The sequence below is a fragment of the Perna viridis genome, chromosome 1, assembly GCF_037379345.1.
Source record: "Perna viridis isolate PV_CMFRI_1.1 ecotype Kerala chromosome 1, ASM3737934v1, whole genome shotgun sequence".
In the NCBI taxonomy this organism is placed as follows: Eukaryota; Metazoa; Mollusca; class Bivalvia; order Mytilida; family Mytilidae; genus Perna; species Perna viridis.
In genome coordinates, this window is record NC_142445.1 from 70597949 (window position 1) to 70625367 (window position 27419).

A 27419-nucleotide genomic window follows, 5' to 3' on the forward strand; every position below is an offset into this window, starting at 1 on the left:
TCTTATTACCAAACTACATGCAGTTAGGTTGATATGTATCACTGGAGCCATTTCAAGAATGTTATTTTTATGCATACACACATTGATGACAAGCTCAAGTGCTTGCTATTACTGCTAGAATGGTATTCAAGGTAAAACTAAATATTTGAAAAATTATAAACTATTCCAGGACTTAATTATACCCATCCCTACTTGCAAAGTATTTTTTATAAGAATGATCAGTGTTTAATGCTTTAATAATTAAGACAAAAACAGAACTTAAACTATTTATTTGTATACAATACAGACAGAAACAACAGTGAACAAGAGTAAAACAGACATGTATCAAAATAAAAAAAAATGTAAATAAATACAGAAACAACAGTAAACAAGAGTAAAACAGACATGTATCAAAATAAAAAGAAATGTAAATACAGAAACAAAAGGAAAAAAAAAAGACTAATAATAAATAGAATGTCTCAGATGTAACAAGCAAAAAATATTCAGTAAAAAGTAAAACAAGAAATAAAGATAAACAAGCTTTAACTAAAGACATATGGAAACTTAATGTCCATAAAAACTCTGGCTTTATTCACATTTGTGTTTGAAATTCCACTTTTTCATGTACATGTACTGCTTACAATATTTGATAACAACTTAGTAACTCATATCAATAAAAAAGTTTTATAAAGCAAACATGCATCAACAATTATACATGTACATTATCTAAAGGTTTTGATATGAAACACCAACAACAGGTGTTAAAAAGTTACAGGGTTTTGATTTAATTATCACAATTTCTATAAATAAATCATAATAAAAAATGTACACAGGAACATTCAATGATGCCCATCCCATTGTAAAATTAATGAAAACCTAAAAAAGTTTAAAATACATGGAGAAATCAAAATGGGATTATGTTCAAAACCAACCTTAATCTGTATTATAGTACTCAACAACTGTGAAAGATAAAATTCTTCAATCAGTTCTGATGTTATAAAAAATGGTACTGACAAATGTTCTAACTTCAATCAGTTCTGATGTTATAAAAAATGGTGCTGACAAATGTTCTAAACAGCTCAATTAGGAATGTACTGAAAATTGAACTTGACCTTATAGCACTAAATAATTGTTCAAAGTTTAAAACAAATCATTTGATTTAAATTGCATCATCATATGGAAACCACATGGGGACAAATTGACAGACATATAACTGTTGGTTAAATTGTGTGTGTGGCAGTGTATAAATAATGTCACACTTTTGAGGAAAGGAATGTTTACATATAGATCTGATAGCATACAAGGCAGTTGGTTGACATTCCACTCATCAATTCAATATATATAAAAGTGATTTCATCTGCATAAATGATTCAACATTTCAAAAGGCAATAGAACTACCAGTACTTATTTTTTTCATTTTCATTTTCACAATTGAAAAATATAATAGTCTGAATCACAGCTCCAATGAAGTAATTAAATTTTCTGGGATACCGAAATTCAAAATTAATATTTGACAAAAAAGCAAAATAAATGCAATATCTTATATACGTTATTCATAATCGAACAAGTAGGCATGATTAATCAAAAATGAACATAAACAGAGAACCTCAGATATAAGTCCCTGCAATGAACAAAAATCTACACATCAATACAAAACCCTGATCATAATTTGTAATGTACTCTTAAGTATACCAACATACCAACAATACAGCCAAGCTAAATGAAAGTACGAAAAACTATGTACTGGTCATTTTTATGTAACTTTATCAAACATTTTTTTATACTTGAATCAATGGTAAATATTTTGTAACAATAACGATTTGTTGAATAGACTTTAAAAAGTTTTTAAAAACTGCTACCAGCAGCATGCAAAAATCAAGTCTATATTGATTTTGATGAAATTAACATGCATACAATATTGTTATAAAAGAACATGTCAATGTGTCTATCCGGACTAAAAATTAATTCAGCAGGCTGCATGAGGCTGGTTGAAAAGTCAAAAAAAAATTCAGAATTTGCAAATGGTTTCTCATGTATATGAAATAAATGATACAAATGAATAGACACACAAATAAAAATGGAGCATTGGATGGGACATTTATTAACACCACACAACATTGTGGGGCTAAAAATCCATAGAAATACAAAAAAATATAAAAAAAAATTATTTAGTCCAAATTATCATCAGTAAACCAAAAAGAGGGGTATGGCTAAGGTTAAAAAAACATAACTGGAAAACTAAAAACTATTCTGAAAATTTATCTCAATCTGTATTTAATTGTATGATACAGTGATGAAAATTAAAAATAAAATCTAAAGATTTGTTATCAATTGATAGGGTGCCTACCACGTGTACTAATGTTTACAATGGGATAAACATGATGAGTAACAAGCACCAATTTAATAAGACACTTTTGAATGAAACATATGTAATTTAGAAACACAAGTAATGTAAGGTTATTAATTAGGACTTTCACATTTTAACCTCTGTCATATTTTTTTGAAATGTGACAAAATAATAAAAAGTTTAATCATAAATCTTTTTTTTATTAACTCCATCTCTCAAATAGAATGCTTTGCAGCTTTAACCATACCTGAACAGTTGGTCAAAGTATAGACACACCAATCAAGCTTGGTGCCGCTCTATACTTGAAATGGGATTAAATGTTTCACACTACATAAATTTCTGAACAGAGTGAAAAGTGGTGAAAGAAAAAGAAAATTTTCAATTAGACACAAGAAATAAGCAACAGATACAAAATGATTATTTTTGTTTACGTCTTTTTGGCTAGTTTTTCCAAAACAGGTCAAAAAGCCTAAACCAAACTAAACCTTTACTCTGTGGTATGGAGTCTTGTAATCAAATTTCATCAAGATCCATCAAATATTATCATACAAAATCCAATTGTCTTTGCACACCACTACCCTGCTCACAATTGGAACAAATACAGTGCCGTATCACAACATGCAATATTAAAAATATAATTTTTGGTAGTATATAAGTAAAACCACAGCAGAAAATGAAGGCATTAATTTCTGTAGTTTAATTTTATAAAGTGCTTTATCATTTTTAACATTTGTGGGATTTATACTGCTATTATGGGTTTCAGTGGCGGTATAAGATAAGAACAAAATTACCAAACTCACATAATCACAAATCTGGAAGGGAGATATAACATGGTACAAACTGGCAAAATCTAGGATAAACTGGAAAAATGATACGAGCCACCCTGACTTGGTACAGGTATTCAAAGTGAGATGATGGCTTAAACCAGATTTGCACACTGTCACAAATTTAAATTTGTGATTTGACCAAATTGTGAATTTCAAAACAATTTTTTACAAACTATAAAACTAGGAGAAGTCTGTCCTGTAATGATTAGGTAAAAAATTAATAATGCCCATTTCAAGGAATTTATAGTATTGATCACACTTAATATACATAATGATTTAAATAATAAAACAGGTAAGACACACTTATAAAAAAATATGTCAACAAAAAATTAAGAGACACTACACACTAAGAATATACTACTATCAATAACATATATCACAAACACTATTTGATGTTATTATATTATGCCCTGTATTTCAATAAAAGTATTGCATTTTTTTCATAAGTAGTAATTTATCAATATTAATCTAAAAAACAGAGAGTAATATGTTAGTACAACAGGCTACAAACATCTGATGCTGAATTCTACAGCCAATAGTAAAAAGCTAAACATCAATGAGAAGAAAGCCAGATCTGATATGTTTTCATAACAACACTAAAGAATATCCTAATGACATAACTTTGAAATGGTACGAAAGGATAAAGTAAAATTAAGGATGCATTTTGCCCCTTTGTAAGCTGAATTTTTCAATATGGAAAGAGATTGATCCCAATCAAAATATTATTCAAGAACTCAGGGTATGTAAAACAACCTTTTTCATTTGTTGTGAACTAATGACAATTTCCAAAATTGTTAAAAACTTTTTTATTCACAAAAATTACTAATGAACATCAACAGTGAATCTTTAATTAAGATGCCTGATATTCAATGTAGAAAAGTCAGATCTTTGCAAATTAAGAATAAGATAAAGTAAGCAAAAATACTTAAAATTACTAAAAGTACAGAAGTATAATAACAGTATAATCATAATACTGATCAATATTCCGATAATTGATCATATAAGATCTCAGTATTGAACTAGGGTTCATTCTAATTAGTTCTAATTATCTAAGTATAACATTACCATATTTTTGAAACACGCTAAAATGGCAGAATCTAAGAAAAGTTTTTTAAGTGAAAGTATTTCATTTTCTGACTTAATTATCTTTTCTAATCTTTAAGTACCAATCCATTTAAAATTCAGACACTGCCTATGGTAAGGTAATTCATGGTGTAGAAAAACCCACTGGACAAAAGATGCTTTTTTGGTGTACCATTGCTATATTTTTATGTGACAATAGTCCTTTCTGTATTTAGATCTGTACTCTTGAGAAAATTACACTTTAACCTCTCAATAAAATCAACCAAATAAAACCAAATTAAGAATGATCTCTTGCAAAGTACTAATTTTATGTACAATCTAAAATCTCAAAAAGGCAACTCTCAAATGAAAAACAAAGACTGGTCATGTGGTGTTAAACTGTTTCTGAACAAGGAATATAAATGAATTGAGTGGGTTTTTAACATGCATGAATCACCTCCTTTCTGATTTGACTGCCACTTAATATCTCTAAAAGACAAAATTGAAGAAAAATAAAATCTCTCTCTTGTACAAAGAAAATAAGCTATGTAATAACACATATTTTACGGACTGTGTGTGGCACCATAATGCTGTTGCTGCAGAACTATATGATAATACTTGTATTACGGACTGTGTGTGGCACCATAATTCTGTTGCTGCAGATCTTCAGCACTATAGAGTGTATCACTTGAAGCACTGTAAACAACATCAGTGGGGAGTATTGGTTCTCTGTCAGTATCTGTTAGATGGCTTATTTCCCCTTTTGGTTGAACCTCACCTATGTTCATAGTAGCAAGTAACCAACCTAAACATAACATGAATAAATAAATAAATAAGTAAAAATATGGCATTAATGGAGCATCAAGTGATACCCAACAACGTAATGGTGAAAAAAGGAGGATGACAAAATTTTCAAAATGGCCTATATCAAAAACTACATTTTGGATTTAGCTGAAAATTGAACTTAAGCTGTATTTTATATTACTTAACAACTGTTCGAATTTCACAAAAATCAATGAATCATTCTCAAGTTACCATCTAGAAACCATTTGGAACGGACAAAGAGCAGACAGACACACAACTTTTTGAAGGGTATCACATAATATCTCGCCACTATATGTGATGGAGCATAAAAAGTAGGCACATTCATAAGGTAAAAATAGAACTAAATGGGCTACAAAGAATGGAATGTAAGCCTTATGGCCTAAGTCAGTGGAGAATGAAGAACTTGTCTACATCAGACAAGAATAGCAAACCTAAAAAAGAACAGTTGTGTCATATAATATAATTTCAAACATCACAAATTGAAGTACAAGAAATCATGAATTTTAGTCCTGTCATTGGTATTTTGCTATTGTGTAATTTTAAGGATATTATCAGAATAAAAAAAAAAATTAATTTAATCAAATCTGGAGGTATGATGAAACTTTTATTTTTTAACACATATTTAGACTTTTTATAAATAGAACAAGGGTAGATAGTTTTTACAATTCAACACAACTATTTTCAGATCAGCTTAAAATTGTTCAGTTACATTTGTAGTGTATTCCTCTTCTTTATAATCCTTTGAAACAAAAAGTTGTGAAATATTTAGCAAAACATGCGTAATAAAATTTCATTTTTAATTATAACTTAATTCAACATTAACTACAAAAGGTGTTTTGATCAATAATACTAGTTAGTGCTGCACTAGAAATATTTCAAGCCAGTTCATAAAATGAAATCCCTGCTTAACTGGAACTTGAAACTAGTAGAGTTGTAAAGTTGGATTATCTCCCGTTGCAGGCATTACAAAGTATTAGATTACATTCAGTAGAGTTCAGTCATACTTACATGGGAAAAGACTTGGTGATACTTGTTGGCTACATTCAGTAGTGTTCTGTCATACTTGCATGGTAAAAGACTTGGTGATACTTGTTGGCTACATTCAGTAGTGTTCAGTCATACTTACATGGGAGCAAACCTGGTGATACTTGTTGGTTACATTCAGTAGTGTTCAGTCATACTTACACGGGAACAGACTCGGTGATACTTGTTGGCTACATTCAGTAGTGTTCTGTCATACTTGCATGGTAAAAGACTTGGTGATACTTGTTGGCTACATTCAGTAGTGTTCTGTCATACTTACACGGGAACAGACTCGGTGATACTTGTTGGCTACATTCAGTAGAGTTCTGTCATACTTACGTGGTAAAAGACTTGGTGATACTTGTTGGCTACATTCAGTAGAGTTCTGTCATACTTACGTGGGAAAAGACCTGGTGATACTTGTTGGCTACATTCGGTAGAGTTCTGTCATACTTACGTGGGAAAAGACCTGGTGATACTTGTTGGTTACATTCAGTAGCGTTCAGTCATACTTACATGGTAAAAGACCTGGTGATACTTGTTGGCTACATTCAGTAGTGTTCTGTCATACTTACATGGTAAAAGACCTGGTGATACTTGTTGGCTACATTCAGTAGAGTTCAGTCATACTTACGTGGTAAAAGACCTGGTGATACTTGTTGGTTACATTCAGTAGAGTTCAGTCATACTTACACGGGAACAGACCTGGTGATACTTGTTGGCTACATTCAGTAGAGTTCAGTCATACTTACATGGTAAAAGACTTGGTGATACTTGTTGGCTACATTCAGTAGAGTTCAGTCATACTTACATGGTAAAAGACTTGGTGATACTTGTTGGCTACATTCAGTAGAGTTCAGTCATACTTACACGGGAACAGACCTGGTGATACTTGTTGGTTACATTCAGTAGAGTTCAGTCATACTTACATGGGAAAAGACTTGGTGATACTTGTTGGCTACATTCAGTAGAGTTCAGTCATACTTACATGGGAGCAGACCTGGTGATACTTGTTGGTTACATTCAGTAGAGTTCAGTCATACTTACACGGGAACAGACCTGGTGATACTTGTCGGCTACTTTCAGTAGAGTTCTGTCATACTTACATGGGAGCAGACTTGGTGATACTTGTTGGCTACATTCAGTAGAGTTCAGTCATACTTACACAGGAACAGACCTGGTGATACTTGTTGGCTACATTCAGTAGTGTTCTGTCATACTTACATGGGAGCAGACTTGGTGATACTTGTTGGCTACATTCAGTAGTGTTCAGTCATACTTACATGGTAAAAGACCTGGTGATACTTGTTGGCTACATTCAGTAGAGTTCAGTCATACTCACGTGGGAAAAGACCTGGTGATACTTGTTGGCTACATTCGGTAGAGTTCAGTCATACTTACATGGGAAAAGACCTGGTGATACTTGTTGGCTACATTCGGTAGAGTTCAGTCATACTTACATGGTAAAAGACCTGGTGATACTTGTTGGTTACATTCAGTAGAGTTCTGTCATACTTACACGGGAACAGACTCGGTGATACTTGTTGGCTATATTCAGTAGAGTTTAAAGGTTCATTCTGGGTTTCCTCAGTGCTGCCTGGTGATTTACCAACAGTTATAAAATATACTCCAATAAAAGATAATATACAACTGAAATAGTACAAAACAAATTAGTTACTACAAGCATGGTGTAAATGGAATTATTGGCACAATGTATGTAAATACCTAAAGTATAAATAGGTCTCATATTTATAATTTAATTTTTAAAACCTATCATTAATATAGTATCTAGAGTTTCAGTGCAATAATCATATTTGATTCATGATATTTGCCTGAAAGCCATATGAAACAAGTTTTTTCATAAAAAGGTTTATGTTTTTGAACTCTATCCTTTACAAATACATTACAACTAAAATGATCATGCAACCACACAAGCTGTGAATTTTTGTCGTAGTGACAATGAACGGTACGTCAATAACAAGTCACATCCCTGTGCAACTAGACCAGTCATTTTAGGATAACTGATCTTTTCTACATACATGTACTATAAATAATGATAAAGTGCATGCACAGAACACTCACCAAAGTGTACAGAGGTCACTTGCATGCTGTTGTATAGGAGTTTTATTTTTTGTCAAGCTTGATTTTATGTAAGTCTTTATGCCTGATTTCAGTTATTTGAACAAATGTGAATTAAAGTTTAAAGACAAATGATACTCACCCCACCAGGAACATACAGATTTCCAGTCCATTCATTCCCCAAAACTCTTTGTAAAATACTATTCCTACAAAAAAAAAGTAACCAACTTTGTAAAAATAAAAGACAGGGTGAATAATTTACCATTTAAACTTCATTTGAAATTTAATTATCTCCCTTATTGGATATCTTCATATGATGCCTAACATTTTTTAAGTTTCTAGTTTCTACACAATCCATTGGTAAATAAAAAGTTTCTGTGTAAAAACATCTACAAATAAACACAGTTCAGACATATAAAATGTCAATAAAATAATACAGTGAAACTTCTCCAAACTGGCCACCACTGGGACAAGAAAAAATGGCCGTTTATAGGGGTGGCTGGTTTTGTGAAAAATAGCAAGAGCTGTTTCCATTAATGTGTTCTATAACCCTACACCTTGTCAGTTTGTTGGTCGAGACATGTTTAATGTGCATTCAAAACTTTTGGCCTTTTATTACATTTCAAAGGTTGCATCATTTGTACGTGATTTGATTTTATAAACGGTACTGCATACAAAATAATGTTCACGGTTTTGAAAGAATTTGTATTAAAGATCAAAGGGCTATTGATGGTAATTAATTATTTGTATTGTTTTTGTAATTACCTAACAACAAAGTCTAATAATTTCACCCCTACGTTGTTTTGGCTTGGGTACAGGTCAAATTGACATTTAAAAGATCGTAAAGATCATACTATTAAATGACCCCGATTGCCTGATGTGTGTACACACCAATTAACAGCCAACCAGGGACAAAATGTAATGTCTGGATTAAATTTGTTGTTTACACTACTGTTCCCTTCAATTATCATCTGTTCACTGATGAAAAGCAAACCGGTCAGTAATGAATTATTAATTACATAATATTACATAATCATTTAGTTTTGTTGACACATTTATTACAGGTGAGCAATAAGCGGGCAGCCGGAATGAGAGGTTGTTTATATTCGAAATATGTAACTAAAACTGTGAAAAACTGGCCGATGTACGGTTTTAGAGGGTGGCGGGTCTATTGAAGACAAAACATACAGGTTTTAAGGTATATTGGCCGGACTTTTGAAAACGGACGGTTTGAAAGGAAGACCGGTTTTCTGAGGGTCTAGTTTGGAGATGATTCACTGCAATCTCTAATAGTGAGGAAAAGATGTTTCCTGACTCAATTCAATATAAAGTGACATTTAAATTGTAGATGCTCAGTTCAAGTTTCAAATAATATTTTTTTAATTTTATAACCAATAGCATATTTTACCTGCTAATATTGCACTGATGGTAAAGAAGACAAAATGAGTAGGAACAACTACTGTAGAACTAAAATCTCTCATTGCCATATTCAGATATCTGAAATAAAAACAAAGATGTTGGGGGTTCTTGTGGAAAAACTGGATAATAGCAATACAGCAAATTCTGTAAAGAAATTAAAGAAAGTATTTCCTACCTATCTTGTGAATGCAGACTTAGTAATAATATCTGGCAAAGTGTAAAAGACTTGTTACCAAACTGTGCTCATGAAATCCACCAAACCATATATAAAGACTAACTTCTTGGTATTAGAGATATTGATGATCCAAAATTTTTGTTGATCATACCTTTCTTTCCATGAAATATATACATACAAATGTAAATATACTGGTAATATGCCTTGCGTGAAAAGTGCTTTGCCACCCCTGCACACAAAAACTATCATTGTAAAAGATGGTTGCTGTCACAAACTGCTCTTGGTGTCTATTAAAACACATACTTCAATATCTTGTGAGAAAACAATGTTACTCTTTTCTCTCATTGCAGTATGTACTGTATATTGTAACTTTCAGTAAATGTGTGTATGTACTTTCCATACTTTAAAAATAAAAAAAATTACAAAAGCCAATACAGTACCTGAAATGAAAACTTTGTACTACTGAATATGCTAACAGACAGTGTAAGCAGTTTAGCTAGATTAACCCAAGTTTTATCTATTGAATGATTCATTGATACCCAGCTGCTTACCAGGCAGATCAAATAAGGATTATCACTATATTCAGATCTGGGATTTTAGACGAGAGTATCCTTCAATACTTACTTGACTTGAATTACAGCACTACCAATAAGCAGGACTGTCATGATGTACAAGCCAGGGTATTTTAGCTGAGAGTATCCTTCAAATGTCAACTGTAACATCCCAGACACAGCCTTAGCACATATTACTGTTACTGATGCTAAAAACAAAAAAAGTCAACTTAAATAAAGATAAAAGGAATTCCAGTCTGCAGTGAAAACATCACGCATAAAAAAACAAGTTGTCACACAATTTCCCACTATGCACATTTGGAAAGCTTCATTGTCTTTTTAATTGAGTTTTAAATAATGTAACCTATGGTAAATAAAATCTTGATACCTTGCTATGTAAATAAAATCTTGATAACTTGCTATGTAAATAAAATATTTTGATTTTCAATAGATTTTCTATGTACCTCCTTCATGATAAGACACAGTAAAATAAATATCTTTAAATCACGTGCTTTGTTCAGCCTGAACTTGACTGGAGAATTTTTTTCTCCAATGATAATTGTAGAAAATGGTAGGCAGTGCTTGTTGTAAGAACATATGAAACCATCACACTCAACATATATTTAGTACATGTATGTATCTTTTTAATTCACATACTAGTTCTTTTATAAATGGTAATGTGTATTAACTGGTATTTATTGTATGTACTGTTTGTACTTTAATGCTGCCTGACTTCTGTGATACTGTTTTTTAAGCATCTCCCTCCATATCAGACGAGGGTATAATTAACGATGATCTACATTATGACCAATCTTAAAGTTATCGATATAAAAAAAACAACAAAGACCATATTATATCTGATGATTGCCATTTAAAGCTGGATGAATACAACAATTGTCTATGACATGTGAACCTACCTACAATATCAGCTATTAATAGATATATAACTACTTTCTTCATTCTGCTTACATACAACAGGTATAACACAATTGCTAATACTACTGCTTCAATAATCTAAAAATAAAACTTCATTTTGTAAGGTTCTTTATATTAATAGTCTTGTGTTGCCTAGGCTAATGTAATGGTAAAAATGTTTATACCATAACCAGTGCTAACAATTATAGACTGGTTGTAGTACCAACAATTATAGACTGGTTGTAGAAAGACCAGTACCAACAATTATAGACTGGTCGTAGAAAGACCAGTACCAACAATTATAGACTGGTTGTAGAAAGACCAGTACCAACAATTATAGACTGGTTGTAGAAAGACCAGTACCAACAATTATACTATAGACTGGTCGTAGAAAGACCAATACATGTACCAACAATAATACTAAAGACTGGTCGTAGAAAGACCAGTACCAACAATTATACTATACGCCAATCGTATCATGAGCAGTACCACCAATTATACTAAAGGCTGGTCATATTAAATGTATAATGCCACTGTTCTATGACCAATGGATTACATCTAAAATGCCATCATTCTATGACCAATGGATTACATCTATAATCCCACTGTTCTATGACCAAAGGATTGCATCTATAATGCCACTGTTTTATGACCAATGTATTACATCTATAACGCCACTGTTCTTGTTCTTAGACCAATGGATCACATCTATAATGCCACCATTCTATGACCAATGGATTACATCTATAATGCCACTGTTCTATGACCAATGGATTACATCTAAAATGCCATCTTTCTATGACCAATGGATTACATCTATAATCCCACTGTTCTATGACCAAAGGATTACATCTATAATGCCACTGTTTTATGACCAATGTATTACATCTACAACGCCACTGTTCTTGTTCTTAGACCAATGGATCACATCTATAATGCCACCATTCTATGACCAATGGATTACATCTATAATGCCACTGTTCTATGATCAATGCATGACATCTATAATGCCATCATTTTATGACCAATGGATCACATCTATAATGCCGCCATTCTATGACCAATGGATCACATCTATAATGCCACCATTCTATGACCAATGGATTACATCTATAATGCCACCATTTTATGACCAATGTACATCTCTAATGTCACAGTCCTATGACTTACTTATGACTAATGTGTTACATCTTTAATACAGTTATATAAAGGATACTTACAATATAAACAGCAAAGGCAATAGCTTTCAATGCCTCTGTTATTTCTGATCCACTAAACACTTTCTCTTTCTAAAAATAAATAATAAGTTTTATTACTTCTAATGAACAATGTAATGACAACAATTAAAACAAGATGATTTAATTCATCCCAAATGTGTGGAAGTTAAAAGGGAATCACTGTATATGTCCTTAAATGAAAAGTAATTACATGTACATTGTGTAATTGTTCTCTTCTGTCTATAAAAGGTAGTACTGGTAAATCAGAATATATGCAAGGACTTCATTTTTGATCTCTTTCAAGAAATGTTTTGTGCATGTACATCATCAATTTCAATTAGGAAAACTTAAATCAGCATTTTTTGTTCATTAGTTGCACAAGAACCACTGAGTCTAGATGAAATACTTTTAAAAAAAAAATGTTTGTTCAGATAAGACTCGCAATCATCAAAGTAACTTGAGCTCCATTTTTCATTAAACACAAAATTGAAATGTACTGTTTATACTGCAAATTTTTTAACAAACAAGATTTGTGATTTAATGTAAAGAATAGGGTCCAAAACAAAAACCTTTTAGTTATACAAAAGTAATTTCAAATTATCTAAATCCTTCTCAAGGAAAAGAGTCAATGTTTTGATAAACTTGTTTTATATTTCTACTATAATTGAAGTAAAACCAATATAAGCTTGTTTTTAATTTAATTAGATACATGTAGAACATCTGATGTTTGTCTTATCTATGAATTTGACACTCTTTAAATGAGTGGATTTTCATTTTTATTTTTACTTCTTCTACATAACTTACAGCAGATGAAAATGTGACTACAATGAACGCACCAATGACAGCTAATGCTGAACCTGTCAAAAGAAAGCATCATTCACATATTACAAAATGACTTAACAAACGATATAAAGCCTAGGACAAAAGAAAAATGAGACTAGAAATACTGTGAGCAGGCTGACTAAGAGAATACCTCCCACTTCAAATGGAATTAAATATGAAACCCTTAATTCGGATTATCCCCCTTTTGAGTCCTCCAACAGTAATTATATTCCTTTCTTACACATCTACATATGATACTAAAGCATAATTCCTACAAAATTTTATCCAAAACCCTTGAGCAGTTTATAAGGAGTTGTGATTACTATATTCCTGTATACCTCAAACTTTGTTTGTGGGGGTTATAATTAGGGTGGATGCTTGAAATAAAGAGGATCTGTGCCATGCTACCCCCAACTTCTTTTAACTTGTCTTCAAACTTAAAATAAACTATTGGTGAAGAAAAGTACTGCTGAAATAGACTGTATCCCCACACAAAGACATGGATCTAAAGCAAGCATCATACTGGGATATCTATCTTGTATGATAAACATTTGGGAAAATAATATAATTTATATGAATTAAGTCCCATATAGCAATTATATGATTTAAGTCCCATAAAGCAATAATATGATTTAAGTCCCATACAGCAATAATATGATTTAAGTCCCATACAGCAATAATGTTGAAATTGATAAAGATCAGAAGGGAGTTTACATCAAAAGAAATAAACAATTCTTCAAAGATTCATACCAATTCCTGGAATTTTGAGTTATTCTTAAAAATGGGAAATCACCCCCTTCTGTATGTATAAGGTTCCATAAATCAAAAACGTAAAATCAAGAATTCATAATCAAAGTGCTGTTAGCACAGGAGATTTTGATTCTAGTGAAAATTGTAGCATGAACAAACTTTCAAAGATTACATGATGTAAAATAAAATTGTAATCATACATTAGTGTTTCCCACATTATTTAGAACTGTTTTTTCCAAAATGTAGAAACTGAATGTCAATCTTTACTACTGGTTTCTAAAACTATGAACTGCAATCAATAGTTTAACAGTATCCAACTTCACTCACATTTACAAATTTTGTTCAATTTCACCTTTTTCTCAAATTATTAAACCTGTCAAAAGGTTACTATGAATTTACCTTCAATTTTAACTGAGTATTTATCCTACACTGTACTATTACTCAAATAAAATCAATTTCAGCTTATCAACATAAGATTTTACAAAACTAGACACTTTTTATTGATTTGAATTTTCCTACCAATTTTACTTGGATAAAACCACTCCTCTTTACTTCCTATTTATTAATAATAAAATATTAATGTTAGGATGAAGATTTTGATAGATAAATGTATTAAATGGAACATTCTAAGCACATTTAATGTTTCTTGACACATCAGTGCAAGAACTAAATTCCCTAAATGCTATTTTATTACTAAACATCCTTCATTGCCATAAAGGAGTCCCCCAAACCTTCAGTTGATTTGAAGACTAGATCTTAATTTAATTTTGCAGAAATAATAAAATATAATTGAGCTGAATAATTGTCAGAAACATATTTATTTGTTTTAAAAGAGATAATGAATGATATAATATGAATTACATTTGGACTATACTTCTGTGAAGTGTCCCAAGCATAAACCACTGACTTAAGGTAATTTGATTGTGAAGAATCAAAAACCCCAAAATCAAAAGGAAACTAACAGCAATAGAAACTATTTCCAATTACTGACCAAATATAACAAGAATAGGTATGGTGTATATGTCAAAAAGACAACAACCCTACCGGGATGAAAATGTCAGCCCAAAGCTACCCATTAGTCTTCAATGAACGATGAGGAAACCCTCACACCATAGGGGAGGCTGAAGCGGGTCCCAAAATATCATTATACACAAATACAGTGAAAGAGTGTGTCTATATACTCAAGCAACATAAAAAATAACTGAAGGTGAAAATGAAACAAGACACAGAGGCCTGAAATTCCTGACTTGGGACTGGGACAAAAATTGTGGCTGGTTAAAGTACTTTGGCATGATCTCAACCCTCCCCCTTTAAAATCTGACCACTGTGGAAAAAATATTACACAATAAAACACACCTAAAAATCAGTTCAAAAAGGTCTGAGTCCCTTGTTAAAACATAAAAATAGAAATTGATTTTATTTTATACAAATGAATGAACAAAGGACTACTAGTAGTTAACTGGCATACTAGCTTCAGACCACATTATAAGTAATATCAATCCCAATTCTTCCCATGTGGAGTTGAGAACAATGGTACATCATAAGTCATTCAATAAGGATACAACCCATTTACCATATAATGTCCTGTCTAGAAAGGTGGGCAAGCAAAGAGTTAATAAAACTGACTTTGTGGGTAAAGAACAAGGTCACATGAGGGTCATTGTGATTCACTACACAACCCCTTATGGTGAGACATCCACATGCCAAAATTTAAGGCCAAGGTAAAAAAATTAATAGCTGAGCCATGAGTATGCCCATCCCTACCTGAAGGCAACTGAACTCCCATAACTCATCAACAAAAAATCATATTTACATAAATTATATAAAAAAAAACATAATAACGTTGAAAATTCCATAACAAAAACTAAAAAAAGCAAATTTTGAAGAAAATCTCATTGAATGTCCTATATATGAGAAGATATGGTGTAACACATGAAAACATACATTTTACAGTCTTAAAGCTTAAACATCAATGAAAATCAAATTTTCACATTAAGTATAAAGACCTTCATACAACTGTATAACATTTGAAATAAATTAAACCAGACATTTACAAGTTATGTGTGTCAAATCTTTACTTGCTCATCTCCAATAACTGAAACTAAAAATTAAAATTTTCTCCAAAAAGAATATAGAATATAACACCACCATAAAAAAAAAACAATTGTGTAAAGTTCAAAGCATATTGAGCATTACAGAGCATTACTAGTTACTGCATGATACATTTACGACAGATATACGGACATTTGTATACTATAATATGTTCCCTTCTCTGTCTGTATTAAAAAATGAAGAATGACACTCCAAACTAAAACAATATGTCTTCCTTCTTAGATGTGAGGACAATTACATACAAACCAACATTTAAAATATACTTACCAAATAAATGTTCAGCTTTGATTTTCTCTTTTAAAAATATAGCAGCTAGAAAAATGTTGGCTGAAAAAAAATATATATACCTGTGTTCTGTTGATGGTATAGAGACCGAGTATTTCAGTAGAAATAAAAATGATTAATTTTAAATGTTATGCCTTGAACAGCATAAATGACCTTACCTAGTTATACCAGTGTTCATAAAAATACAAATAAAAGTGTGGAATGTGCACAAACAAGCAAATAAGTAATTACATTTATTTTCCCTGAAAAACATTACATCATAATGTTCACTAGTAATCTTGAGCCTTTCCTTATAGGAACCTTTTTCATTTTTCCTTTTTTCAATATTTTGATAAATATATCTGTGGCAGAGTGGAATTTAACCAGGAATTGACTGTGATTATAATATTCATTTAATGTTACTCTTTCTATATATTTTTGTATTGTATTCTATTTATTATATGATATATGATTTGAGATTAATAAATGAATGGTTTATATGTTTATTAAAACTTACTCACATTTATATTAAAATGTATACATGTTGTTACTTGCATCAGTGTAATTAATAATCATTTACTTTGACTGATGGATTTACCTATCAGCTGATGAGCTATTTATAGAACCCTTAATTACTCTTTTATTTATTGGTCTATTCAGGTCACATGTACTTTAAAATTCTCTTTGGGGTTTCCTTTGGAATGTGAGTTTTATTCTCTTTGAGTTTGCTGAGCTGGATGGCAGACATATTGATTTCCTTGAGATTTTTATAACTTAGTCTATAATTTCTGCTTAATATATCAACATAAATCTACTTTGGAAATTTAGTTGTATTGCTGAGTTTCTGGAATTAATAGAGTATAAGAGATCTGTACAGAATACTATTATGTCAGAAGTTACAAAATTATATTGGTATGAGATTTATGTCAATCATGAATAATTATAATTCATACATGTAGATGCAAGATATATTGAGTCTTGGAGACAGACAAATACATGAAAACATAATCTATATTTTATTCTAACAATATTGTACAGGTTGACAGAATATGTTCTTTATTTAAAAAATAGAGTTATCTTTCTTTTCTGTGTACTTAAAGTATTTTAATGTATTACAGGGTCAATTAATTTATTTGTAACAGATTCCAATCTGCCTTATCAATAAAAGAACCCTAAATCATCCATGTGTATTTTGTGGATCCCAATATGGTTTCATATCATTTTAGTCAAAATCATATTTTTTTAACATAGTCACTATCATTACTCTCAGCATAGAAACCATTCACAATGATTTATGTAAAGATTGTGAAAGTACTGTGGGGTACCAATTTTCATGGTTTTCGTGGGTAGGCCAAACCACGAAAGTCGGTTCCCAACGAAAAGGAGAACCCTTAGATGTGTATACTGAAAACCTCAAAAACCACAAATTCAAGAATCCATATACTTATGTTTCCTCCCTAATCCATGAAAAATTGGTGTCCACAAACTACAGTACTTTCACAGTAATGTCTTCCATATTTGTTTTTCTTACAGGTAGAACAGATAAATTCCTTACCAACAACTGTAGTGGTCCCAAGTGGTGCCACGAGTGAAGCAGGAGCAAAACCATAGGCAGAGAAGTTTCCTATCTCTCCACAGGCCATTAAGAAGAGACCCAACCACCAAAGTGGATCTCTAGTGTAATGAACAGGCACAGCAATAGATTCATTCTTAACATGTGTATATCTCTGCAAAAGCAAAATTACTTCATGTCATTAACAATAATTTCTTAATACATTCAGATTGGCAAAGTTAATGATCATTTATTAAATTATTATTAAAGCTTCTCAAAATCTGAATATACTTAGGCCAAGAAAAGAAAATATGTTTGTTTAAGGTTACTATGGATGAAAAAAGGGAGAGGTAGGTTGATAAATTCATTTTAGTTTTTTAAACCATTTTATATAGCTACTTATGGGAGGATTTCTCTACTTTAATAGTGCACTATTAAAAAATGATAGGTTTAGTGGCATGTCATAAATAAAAATACCCAAAACTGTGCTAGGATAGGCTGTAAAAATATGGTGGGTAGGGTAATCTTAAACAGACATATTTTTTTCTTGGCCTTAACAATATTTAATAGGTTATCCTCACAAATTCTGATAAGTTATGAAGAATTTACTCACTTTTACCAGAACACCAATCTTCCCAAACCGTTAAACAATTAATTTTCAGAATGTGAGTTGCATCTTACCACTACATATATAACTATCTCTAAGATTTTTCAGAAATAAAATTTTTTTCAAAAATATATACAAATAAATAAATCTTACCTGAACATTGAGAGAGACACTAATGAGAAGATTTCCACTAATTGCTAAAATACATCCTATCAATAGATCCTACAAAACAATAGTGAAAAACTTAAATTATATAACAGGAGTGTCTTTTCTATGAAAGTTGTCAAGGTAATAATGTCACAAATTGTCCACTACACCTGTAAACCCATCAAAATATACTTAAATACAAAACAAGAGGCTTCTTGGAGCATGAATCGCTCACCTTGTTAAATTTTGTCTTTCAATGGCAATAAATTCAACAAAAAGTTTACTAATAATTTTGACCCAAGAAGACTTTGGTAGGACTTAACATAAGGATCAATACATGGCTTAACAGATAAAAATGAAAATTTGATCACAGATCTCATCATGCTGAACACTTTTACCCTATGTCAGAATCTGGTTAAACCTAATTGTTTTGGAGATATATGCGAAAAACTACAGTCGGACCCCTATGTTCTATTTTTAGTAACAGCAGCCATGTTCTTTGATGGATCAAAAATCTAAACATAACTTTTGTGCAAGATACCCCAAGAAACATTCATACTAAGTTTGATTCCAACTGGTCAAGTAGGGTCAGAGGAGAAGATTTTTTTACAGAAATAACATTAAAAATAGCCAAAAAATGTAGAAAAAAGGCAACAACTCCTAAATGGCTAGACAGATTCAAATGAAAATTTGACCACAGATAGATCTCATCATGCTGAACACTTTTACCTTGTCAGGATTTGGCTTAACCTAATGATTTGGAGATATATGCGAAAAACTACAGTCTGACCGCTATGTTCTATTTTTAGTAACGGTAGCCATGTTTTTAGACGGATTAAAAATCTAAACACATCTCTTGTGCAAGATACCCTAAGGAACATCTGTGCAAAGTTTCATATAATTCCTCTCTGTAGTTTCAGAAGAGAATATTTTTGAAAAATTGTTAACAGACGATGACGGACGAGGGACGCCAAGTGATGGCCTTTGGCGAGGTGAGCTAAAAAATGCTAGAAAAAAACACCTGGAAAACAGGTTTTTTTTTTTTTTTACAGAAAATCAGGAGGATAGAGAAGAGTAAAGATCACTAAAGGATTCCCTAAATTCAACTGTGATTGAATTACCTCCCTTAATAACAAATTGGTGGACAATGTACAAACAGAATTATCATATTAGAATGTAACATATAGTTCCTGATCCCACACATTTATTTTGTCTACTAGATATTACTACAGGGTAGATGTTACCAATGCTAAAATAACCCATAGCATATGATAAACTAGTTATAGACCTTTTACTTGCAGATGCACATGACACATAAAAGGTGGTGGGTATTACTATTTTTTTTTTCTTAATTTCTTGTTAAAAACAGAACAAGTAAATGTACATGTATATGCACTTGTAAATCAAAATCCAGATACATGTGTTTCTGACATGCCAAAGTTCTTTTCAGAGAGTTTTAAGGTTCTTTCTTCAAGCACAATTTTGTTAAACTACCATTAAATATAAGACAATATTTAACTTACTTTAGTATTTATATTTCCTAAAAAACTCAGTTCTTCAGTCTGATTGTTACATTGAACAGGAAAGAATAACATTGTTAATGGTTTGACTAGTTTGAAAGTTTTACCCTTTTATTTGTATAAAGTAAAGACTACAAATCATGTAGATAATTAGCATGATAATGAATGTGATTCTGTTGTTTATCTAGACAATCAACATGTAGCCATGAAAATGGTGTAAAATATAAACTATAAAATTTTAAGATACTAACTTTAAACTATAAAATTTTAAGATACTAACTTGTTTTTAAACTAAAGGTCATCTTGATTCCAAACATATATAAATTTATGGTTTCATGGCACTTCTTGACTATGTTGTAAATACTTTAATGGAAAAAATTGGTTATTCACCATGATTTATTTTCTGGCATCTAAGACCTATCCATTATGATATTCAAAAACAGTACAATAATAATAATAGGCAAAGGAAAAAACATCTGTGTTTCTACTAGGGTCGGTGGATAGCCACAAAAAATTAGTATTGATTGAGTTAGTGAAAACAAGGTAATTTTTTTAGGCCTATGTAAACAATAAGAGGCACTTAAAACCCTGAATCATTCACCTGCCTCAATAAACAACATTCTATTTTTGTTAAAGCAGCCATGTTTTTTCTGAGATAAAAATTCCTAATATTCATACCTAAGTAACAATCATATCAATTTTCATTAAATTCTGTCCCGTAGTTTCTGAGGAGAATTTTTTTTTAAAGTAATAACATTTACAATAGCAAAAAGATGTTGAAGAAGGGCAATAACTCTAACATGGCTAAACAGATTAAGGTCTCACTAACCACTTCTGGTCAAATGGCCACCCCCTTATGTAGTACCAAAAACACACTGAACCTAGATCTATGCATACTAAGTGCATTATTTGTGTGTATTCTAATCAAAAGTAGTCAAAATTAAGCTGAGAAAGTGTACTTTAAAATCATATTTGTAATTTACTACAGAAGTGTATGAACATTGTTTACATGTGTGAGTAATTTGCCTCCATGCTGTCAGTTAAAAAATGTGGATTATCAGTATTATTATTCAAGTAAATTTTGTGAAGAATTTCTAGAATCATTGTACCATAAGCATAATGATTTTGAAAGCCTTATTTTACAAAGCTTTGCAGTAGTATGCAACCTGAAGATGTCATTTGTCCTGGGAATTCACAGTGAGACTTAAAAGATTACTTTTTTAACATGAAAAGTAATGGAAACATTTGAAGTGGTTAGTGAGACCTCACATGATAATTTCACTACATGCTGAACATTTAACCGGTCAGAATTTGGCTACACCTAACATTTTTGGAGATATATGTGAAAAAAGCTGTAAGACCCCTATGATTTATTTTACTAAACAGCAGCCATGTTTTTCAATGAATCGAAAATCCCCCTCAGCAGTTCTATGAAGAACACCCTAAGGAACATTCATACCAAGTTAGGTTCTAATTGGTATGGTAGTGTCAGAGGAGAAGATTTTTGAAAAAAATTCATGTAACCTTTAAAATAGCAAAAAAACATCAGAAAAGGGTGACAACTCCAACATGGCTTAACAGATTCACATAAAAAATTAACTGCAGATAGATCTCATCATGCTAAAAAAATTTAGTATGTCAGAATTTGGTTTTAACTAATGGTTTTGGGAATATATGGGAAAAACTTCTGTTCGACCACTATGATCTATTTTTAAAAACAGCGGCCATATTTGACAACTGATCAAAAATACCTACATCAGTTCTAGGCAAAATACCCTTAGGAACATTAATTCTAAGTTTGGTCCAGTGGTGTCGCAGCAGAAGATTTTTGAAAAATTGTAAATGTTGACAACGATGACGACAACAGACATCAAGTGATGGCAATAACTCACATGGGCCTTTGGGCCAGTGAGCTAAAAACAGATGCAAGTTAAGGAATATCGATTTCAATTCGTAATTCCTCCATTTAAAAGAAACAGAAACAAGCTTTATATACTTGATGTATCTGATGCTGTCAGATTATTAGGTTAAAGACTTTGCCATTTTTATTTTCAACTGATCATTAAGAAAATGTGTGATTTTGACAAGATCGTCCTCCCAAGTCAGGGCTTTGAGTCCATCCTCGCTCCCTCAAACCCCTGACATCACTTATTCATATTTAGCGGGTATTGTCCAGCGCCATCTAGTGAGTTACTTAAATTTAACCTGGATCCAAAATCCAATCAAATCACTCGTAATAAAAACTCTTCAATATAACTTACAAAGTGGCTACACATATCGTCATTTTTTTTCAGTAAAGACTCTAAACAGATATCATTTTTGCTCATATTGCATCATTTGTGACATCATACAACTTTCAGTTACTATATCGGATCGTCCATTACCTCGTATTATTGTTTACCTTTCCACAGACATTTTATGTTAAATTGATTTTCATTGGTGCTTCTCATCCAGAGAAGCAACCAATCAGAATTGGCTGGACGATACCCGCTAAATATGAATGAGTGATGTCAGGGGTTTGAGGGAGCGAGGGTGGACTCAAAACCCTGACTTGGGAGGATGAGACAAGATTGGACAGAATAATTTCATAACACTTATTCTTAGAAATACCCCAAGGAACGTTCATGCATAGTTTGGTTTCAATCTGTCCCATAGTTTTAGAGGAGAAGAAGTTTGAAAAAGTTAACAGATGACAACAAAGACAGACACAATGATGGCAATAGCTCACATGGCCATTCCGGCCAGGTGAGCTAAAATAAAAACAGAATTCATAAAATAGAACCATAAACCCAGTGTCCAGTCAATTTGAGGTAAATGGTAAATATAACATTGATCAATGCAATGCAAAATCTCATCAACATCACAAAATGTGTGGAAACATTAGCAATGAGAGGTTTCCCTGTAAATACAATAAAAATTTTAATGGAAATGAAAATTTTGATGATAAAAATGGTATCAGCACACAGAAAAATGATTTCATTAAAGAACCTTAGTGAGCGTGCTCACATACCCCACATGTCCCCATGTTGGATACTCAAGTAAATTTCAAACTCCAGACTGTGATTTCTTTGAGTTTTAATTATAAGTAAATATAAAGTAAATATAATTGTAGCAGAACAAAAGTTACACTTGACCTATAACTTATTATGGTGAATTTATATACTAAAAAGCATGTCAATATCTACCAGCGTTTAGAAAAAAAGTCTGGAAAACTTTTATTTCTGTGAATTTTGCTAAGTTCAAGGCCCGTAATTTTTGGTAAAAATTGTTGGAACAGAATGAAATGTACACTAGACCTGTAACTTATCATGGTGAACTTATATACCAAAAATCAATGTCATTTTCTGCAAGCATTTAGAAAAAAAAAGTCTGGAAAACTGAAGATGGACTGACAGATGGACAGGTAAAAAAATTTATACCTTCCGTAAATTTGTTGGTGGGGTATAATAACAGTAGATGTTAGGTCAGGTATGAATGATTTCAAGTGGAAATAGTAAATGTGTAGGGTGGTTCCATGGGGTATACTGGGGTCTCAATGTATCATTGTAGTTAATTTTTTTTACTCTGACATCAGACATCTGGGAAGTGGATTTCTATTATGTCTGAAGTTAGTAAAACATTTAGTCTTTCATTGCATACACTTACTTTACTGATGCAGCATCTTTAACACTCAGTAATTGCTTGTCATTGGGGAACATGTAAATTAATTATATGCTTAAAATATCATTGTATCACTGTATCCAAAATAATCTCTGAAATTATTTCTATAAAAAATCTGACAAGGACAATTTGTACAGACACATTTCCCTGGTTTGGGCACAACAAATATTGAAAATGAGCATCATTGTATGCTTTTGTTCTAGCAAATGTGATATGGTACATGAACCTTTGTTGTACAGCATGATATTTTAAGTATTACTTTCTGTAAGTTCAACATTAACTTGCATTTGTATCTACACTGTATTTTATAAACTGATTCAACTGCATTCGCTGTAAAAGTTTTGTACTTAATTTCTGACAGGGTGTGATGGTGTGATAACAATAAAATATTTTTTTTACGAAGTTCAAGTGGGAGGAAACATTTGATGAAATGGATTTTATAGTCATTTATTGTTAGACATCATGTTTTTCAAGTCCTTAATTTTTTTTGTTCACTTTTGTTGATTTCTTTGTTTATTGTCTGTTGTTATTAAAATATTGAAATATATGTTTTAAATATGTTAAACCTACAAAAATTCATGTTGATAGAAATCCCAATTTACGTCTATTTTATCTTTTACTCACTTGGATAACATGTGATAAAGTCTGTCTAAATAAACAGGAGGAAGGAGCACAAATACTTTTGTTCTGTTGTTAATTGTTGTTTTTAATTAATTTTATCATATCTTCTTATAGAGGAAATATTTCAACCAATACCTAATTATTCAAATATTCTTTCTGGCAATGACGTTCTGAATCCTTAGGTGCACAGACTTAAAAATTATACGGCTCTGTACAGTGGAAAAGGAGTATACTACTAAAATTCTAAATTTTTAGATGGCACATAATTCCTAACCAAACCTAACAAATGAACAAATGTACAAAGTTGTTTCTGTCTACAGGAGATGTTCCCCCTGACTGAGACAGTGCAGTAAATCCATAATTCAAAATTTCATACAGTATTTTTTATCAGAGTTGTGTATCCTAATTTTTTTTTTTACTTTGAATAAGGTTAACAACAAAATAAACGAACACTAATCCGAAATCGTAATAATAACGTAATGGTCCTGACTTGGTGCAGGCATTTCAAATGAAATGGTAGGTTAAGGGTGTACTATACAGTTACATTAAGGCGCACCAAGTTACCCCCGTCAAATTTTGTAAATCTTAAAATCAAAAGCTGAAATTTTGTGGACATATTGTTTTAATGTAGTTAAGCATTTATACATAGACAGATGTAATATATGTAATGGTAAACAGGTGTAATTTAAATGAAGAACGGTATCAGGAACGTTTCAGTCCCCTACTGTATTAGGTTCTCTCCTAAGCATCAGATGGCTGATTTTAAAAACACCTTATCTCGCACAAGCTTTTAGAACCAAAACTGCAAGAGAATGAATCACAAAGGGTCTTATTATTTTTTACCCTTTTTCCACCTACTCCATGCATGCTTTCATCCTGTGGTAGTGTCTAAGTGCCTGGTATTTTATAAAACATAGTATTTGGCTGTTAGGTAAGGAAAATTTATAGAGAACAAAGTCCTCATACCGGTTATCAAAACAAATTTAACCTTTGACCTTGAAAACACTGAGAACCTGATTTCAGCCTAATAATAAGTTATATCCTGCGCAATTCTTCGAATCTCTTGAATTAGTGTAGCCAAAATGGCTAAATTGTTCCGAATGAAGGTAAGGTCTAAATTAAGTAACCAGTAACCCTGCATGTACCAATATTTTCTCCATATGATCATACCCAATTTGCAGATTTTCCATTATTATGAGATACAATGTATTTCCAGATTGAAAGTTTGTACAATTTACCCAATCACAGGCAAGAATCAATGGTTTTTAAAATGTTTTAGAATTTGATTTAAAAAGTTAGGGAAAAGTTAGACATGAAGATGAACTTACAAAAAGAAGAGACATATCTATTGATGACCATCTCTAGCTTATACCTTCTCCTCTTACAGGTAAAACCTTTCTGAGTGTCTCATATTAATTTTAAAACTAGAAATCAGTGTTTTTGGACTTTTTCTGACTTGAAGGTCATCATGACCCTTTGGTGTGTATTTTGCGGGTCAGATGAGATTTTGAAGGGTCACATTTTCAAACCTTGAGAACCTGAACCAAGTCAATAAATTAAAATGTAGTGTAACACATGATATCCCGATTTCAGTTTGTAATTATATTTGTTCTGTATTGTATCATAAAAGCATATACCATTTTCAAATGATTGAATGAATAAAAATAAATTACAATAATATGTGTTTATTTATTTTGCCTGAAACATAACTCAAACATAGACTCATTGTTGTTTTCGTTGGACCCTGGACCCTCATTATTTTGATTTGTTTTTGGGGGCTTCGTAAACCCAAAGTTCAGTAAAGTTGCCATGTTCTTAAAACTATCTGTGCATCATAACTGCGCAGCCCTATTACTTACCGTTAAGTGTAACGTAAAAGTAAAAGAGTTACTCTATATTTAGAAATTCGATACTCAAACAAATTTACTATCACTTTAAATTGTCGGAATTCAGAACTTGTTCAGTGATAGCGTTGGGAGGGGGGTCAGTGTGACCCTCTAGGCAATTTTTTGGGAGTCTGATCATATCTTTATGCGTAAATTACGCAAAGATTTGCGTTAACGGAAACACTGGAAATAGAATCCCATCTTGTATCATAAAGCTTAATAATAATAGTACTACTACTGAGATGACCAATGACTATGTTGTCAAATTAGAAATGAACGTTGAAAAAAATGCCGAACAAGCTGTTTCTGAAGTCTCCTTTATCTCAAGCTCAGTTGGATGTATTGAAGGTAACCATTTACGATGAGAAGAGTTGTTACAGGACATTACATTTTACATGTACAATATCAATGTACAACATCAATAATATATCTGCATGTGAAATTTAAGGATTTAATAATAATAATTAGCATCTTTAATGAATGACATACCTGGTATTTCACATGATCAAGTTGGGGCGGGATTGCAGTAGTCTGATTAGATGTGACATTCGCCACATCCATTTTAAAGTTAAATCAACTTGTGTAAAACAGGTTCATCTTCATCAACATTTTTATTCCGTTCGGAGTATCTTTGAAGTTTTCCAGCTTCCGAATGAAATTGAAATTATAAAAATCACAGGTGGGACGAATTAATTCTAGATATAGTAGAAAAAAATGTGATATCAGCTAAAGAAATATTTCAATCCACATCAAATCTAAACTGTAGACAAATGCAAGAACTACATAGATGGCATTAAAAATGAGATGCTTACGTGTAAAGGATGGGTATGGTATAATATCCTCCGAACCAGTGGTCGACCATCGGTCGATCCAAGTAAAAGATAGTTATAGAGGCATTTTCATTAGTAAAATTATTCAGCTGTGATTTGACTAGCAGACTTGATTCAAACTCAATAATGGATTCCTGCCCTACTGGAAATATTGGCCATTTGATCATGGTCTTTTTAACACTTTATGTTGTCAAGGATAATTTTTTCTGAAATTCTAAAAGTACACTGT

The 27419-nt window shown here is 31.7% G+C and overlaps 1 protein-coding gene across 1 annotated transcript; it reads right to left on the minus strand.

Annotated features, from left to right (window-relative positions):
- Positions 1 to 251: 251 nt before the first annotated feature.
- Positions 252 to 27058, minus strand: LOC148630215 (NIPA-like protein 2). The gene is made up of 12 exons (XM_088563367.1): positions 26850 to 27058; positions 18680 to 18748; positions 17923 to 18094; positions 16371 to 16430; positions 13224 to 13276; positions 12423 to 12491; positions 11205 to 11301; positions 10361 to 10496; positions 9551 to 9639; positions 8285 to 8348; positions 7583 to 7713; positions 252 to 5020 (listed from the first exon to the last, which is right to left on the minus strand). The coding sequence occupies exons 1-12, from the start codon at positions 26919 to 26921 to the stop codon at positions 4839 to 4841; spliced, it is 1194 nt and encodes a 397-aa protein (XP_088419493.1). The 5' UTR covers positions 26922 to 27058; the 3' UTR covers positions 252 to 4838.
- Between the last annotated feature and the right edge of the window lie 361 nt (positions 27059 to 27419).

Bases quoted from the DNA above. Each gene is read 5' to 3' on its own strand.
- LOC148630215 (XM_088563367.1), bottom strand. From the start codon at position 26,921: ATGGATGTGGCGAATGTCACATCTAATCAGACTACTGCAATCCCGCCC. The intron at 9,640-10,360 runs GTAAGTATTGAA...TTTTTATTTCAG, and splicing joins AGTGCTGTAATTCAAGTCAA to ATATCTGAATATGGCAATGA. The intron at 5,021-7,582 runs GTAAGTATGACA...TGTTATGTTTAG, and splicing joins ATCACCGAGTCTGTTCCCGT to GTTGGTTACTTGCTACTATG.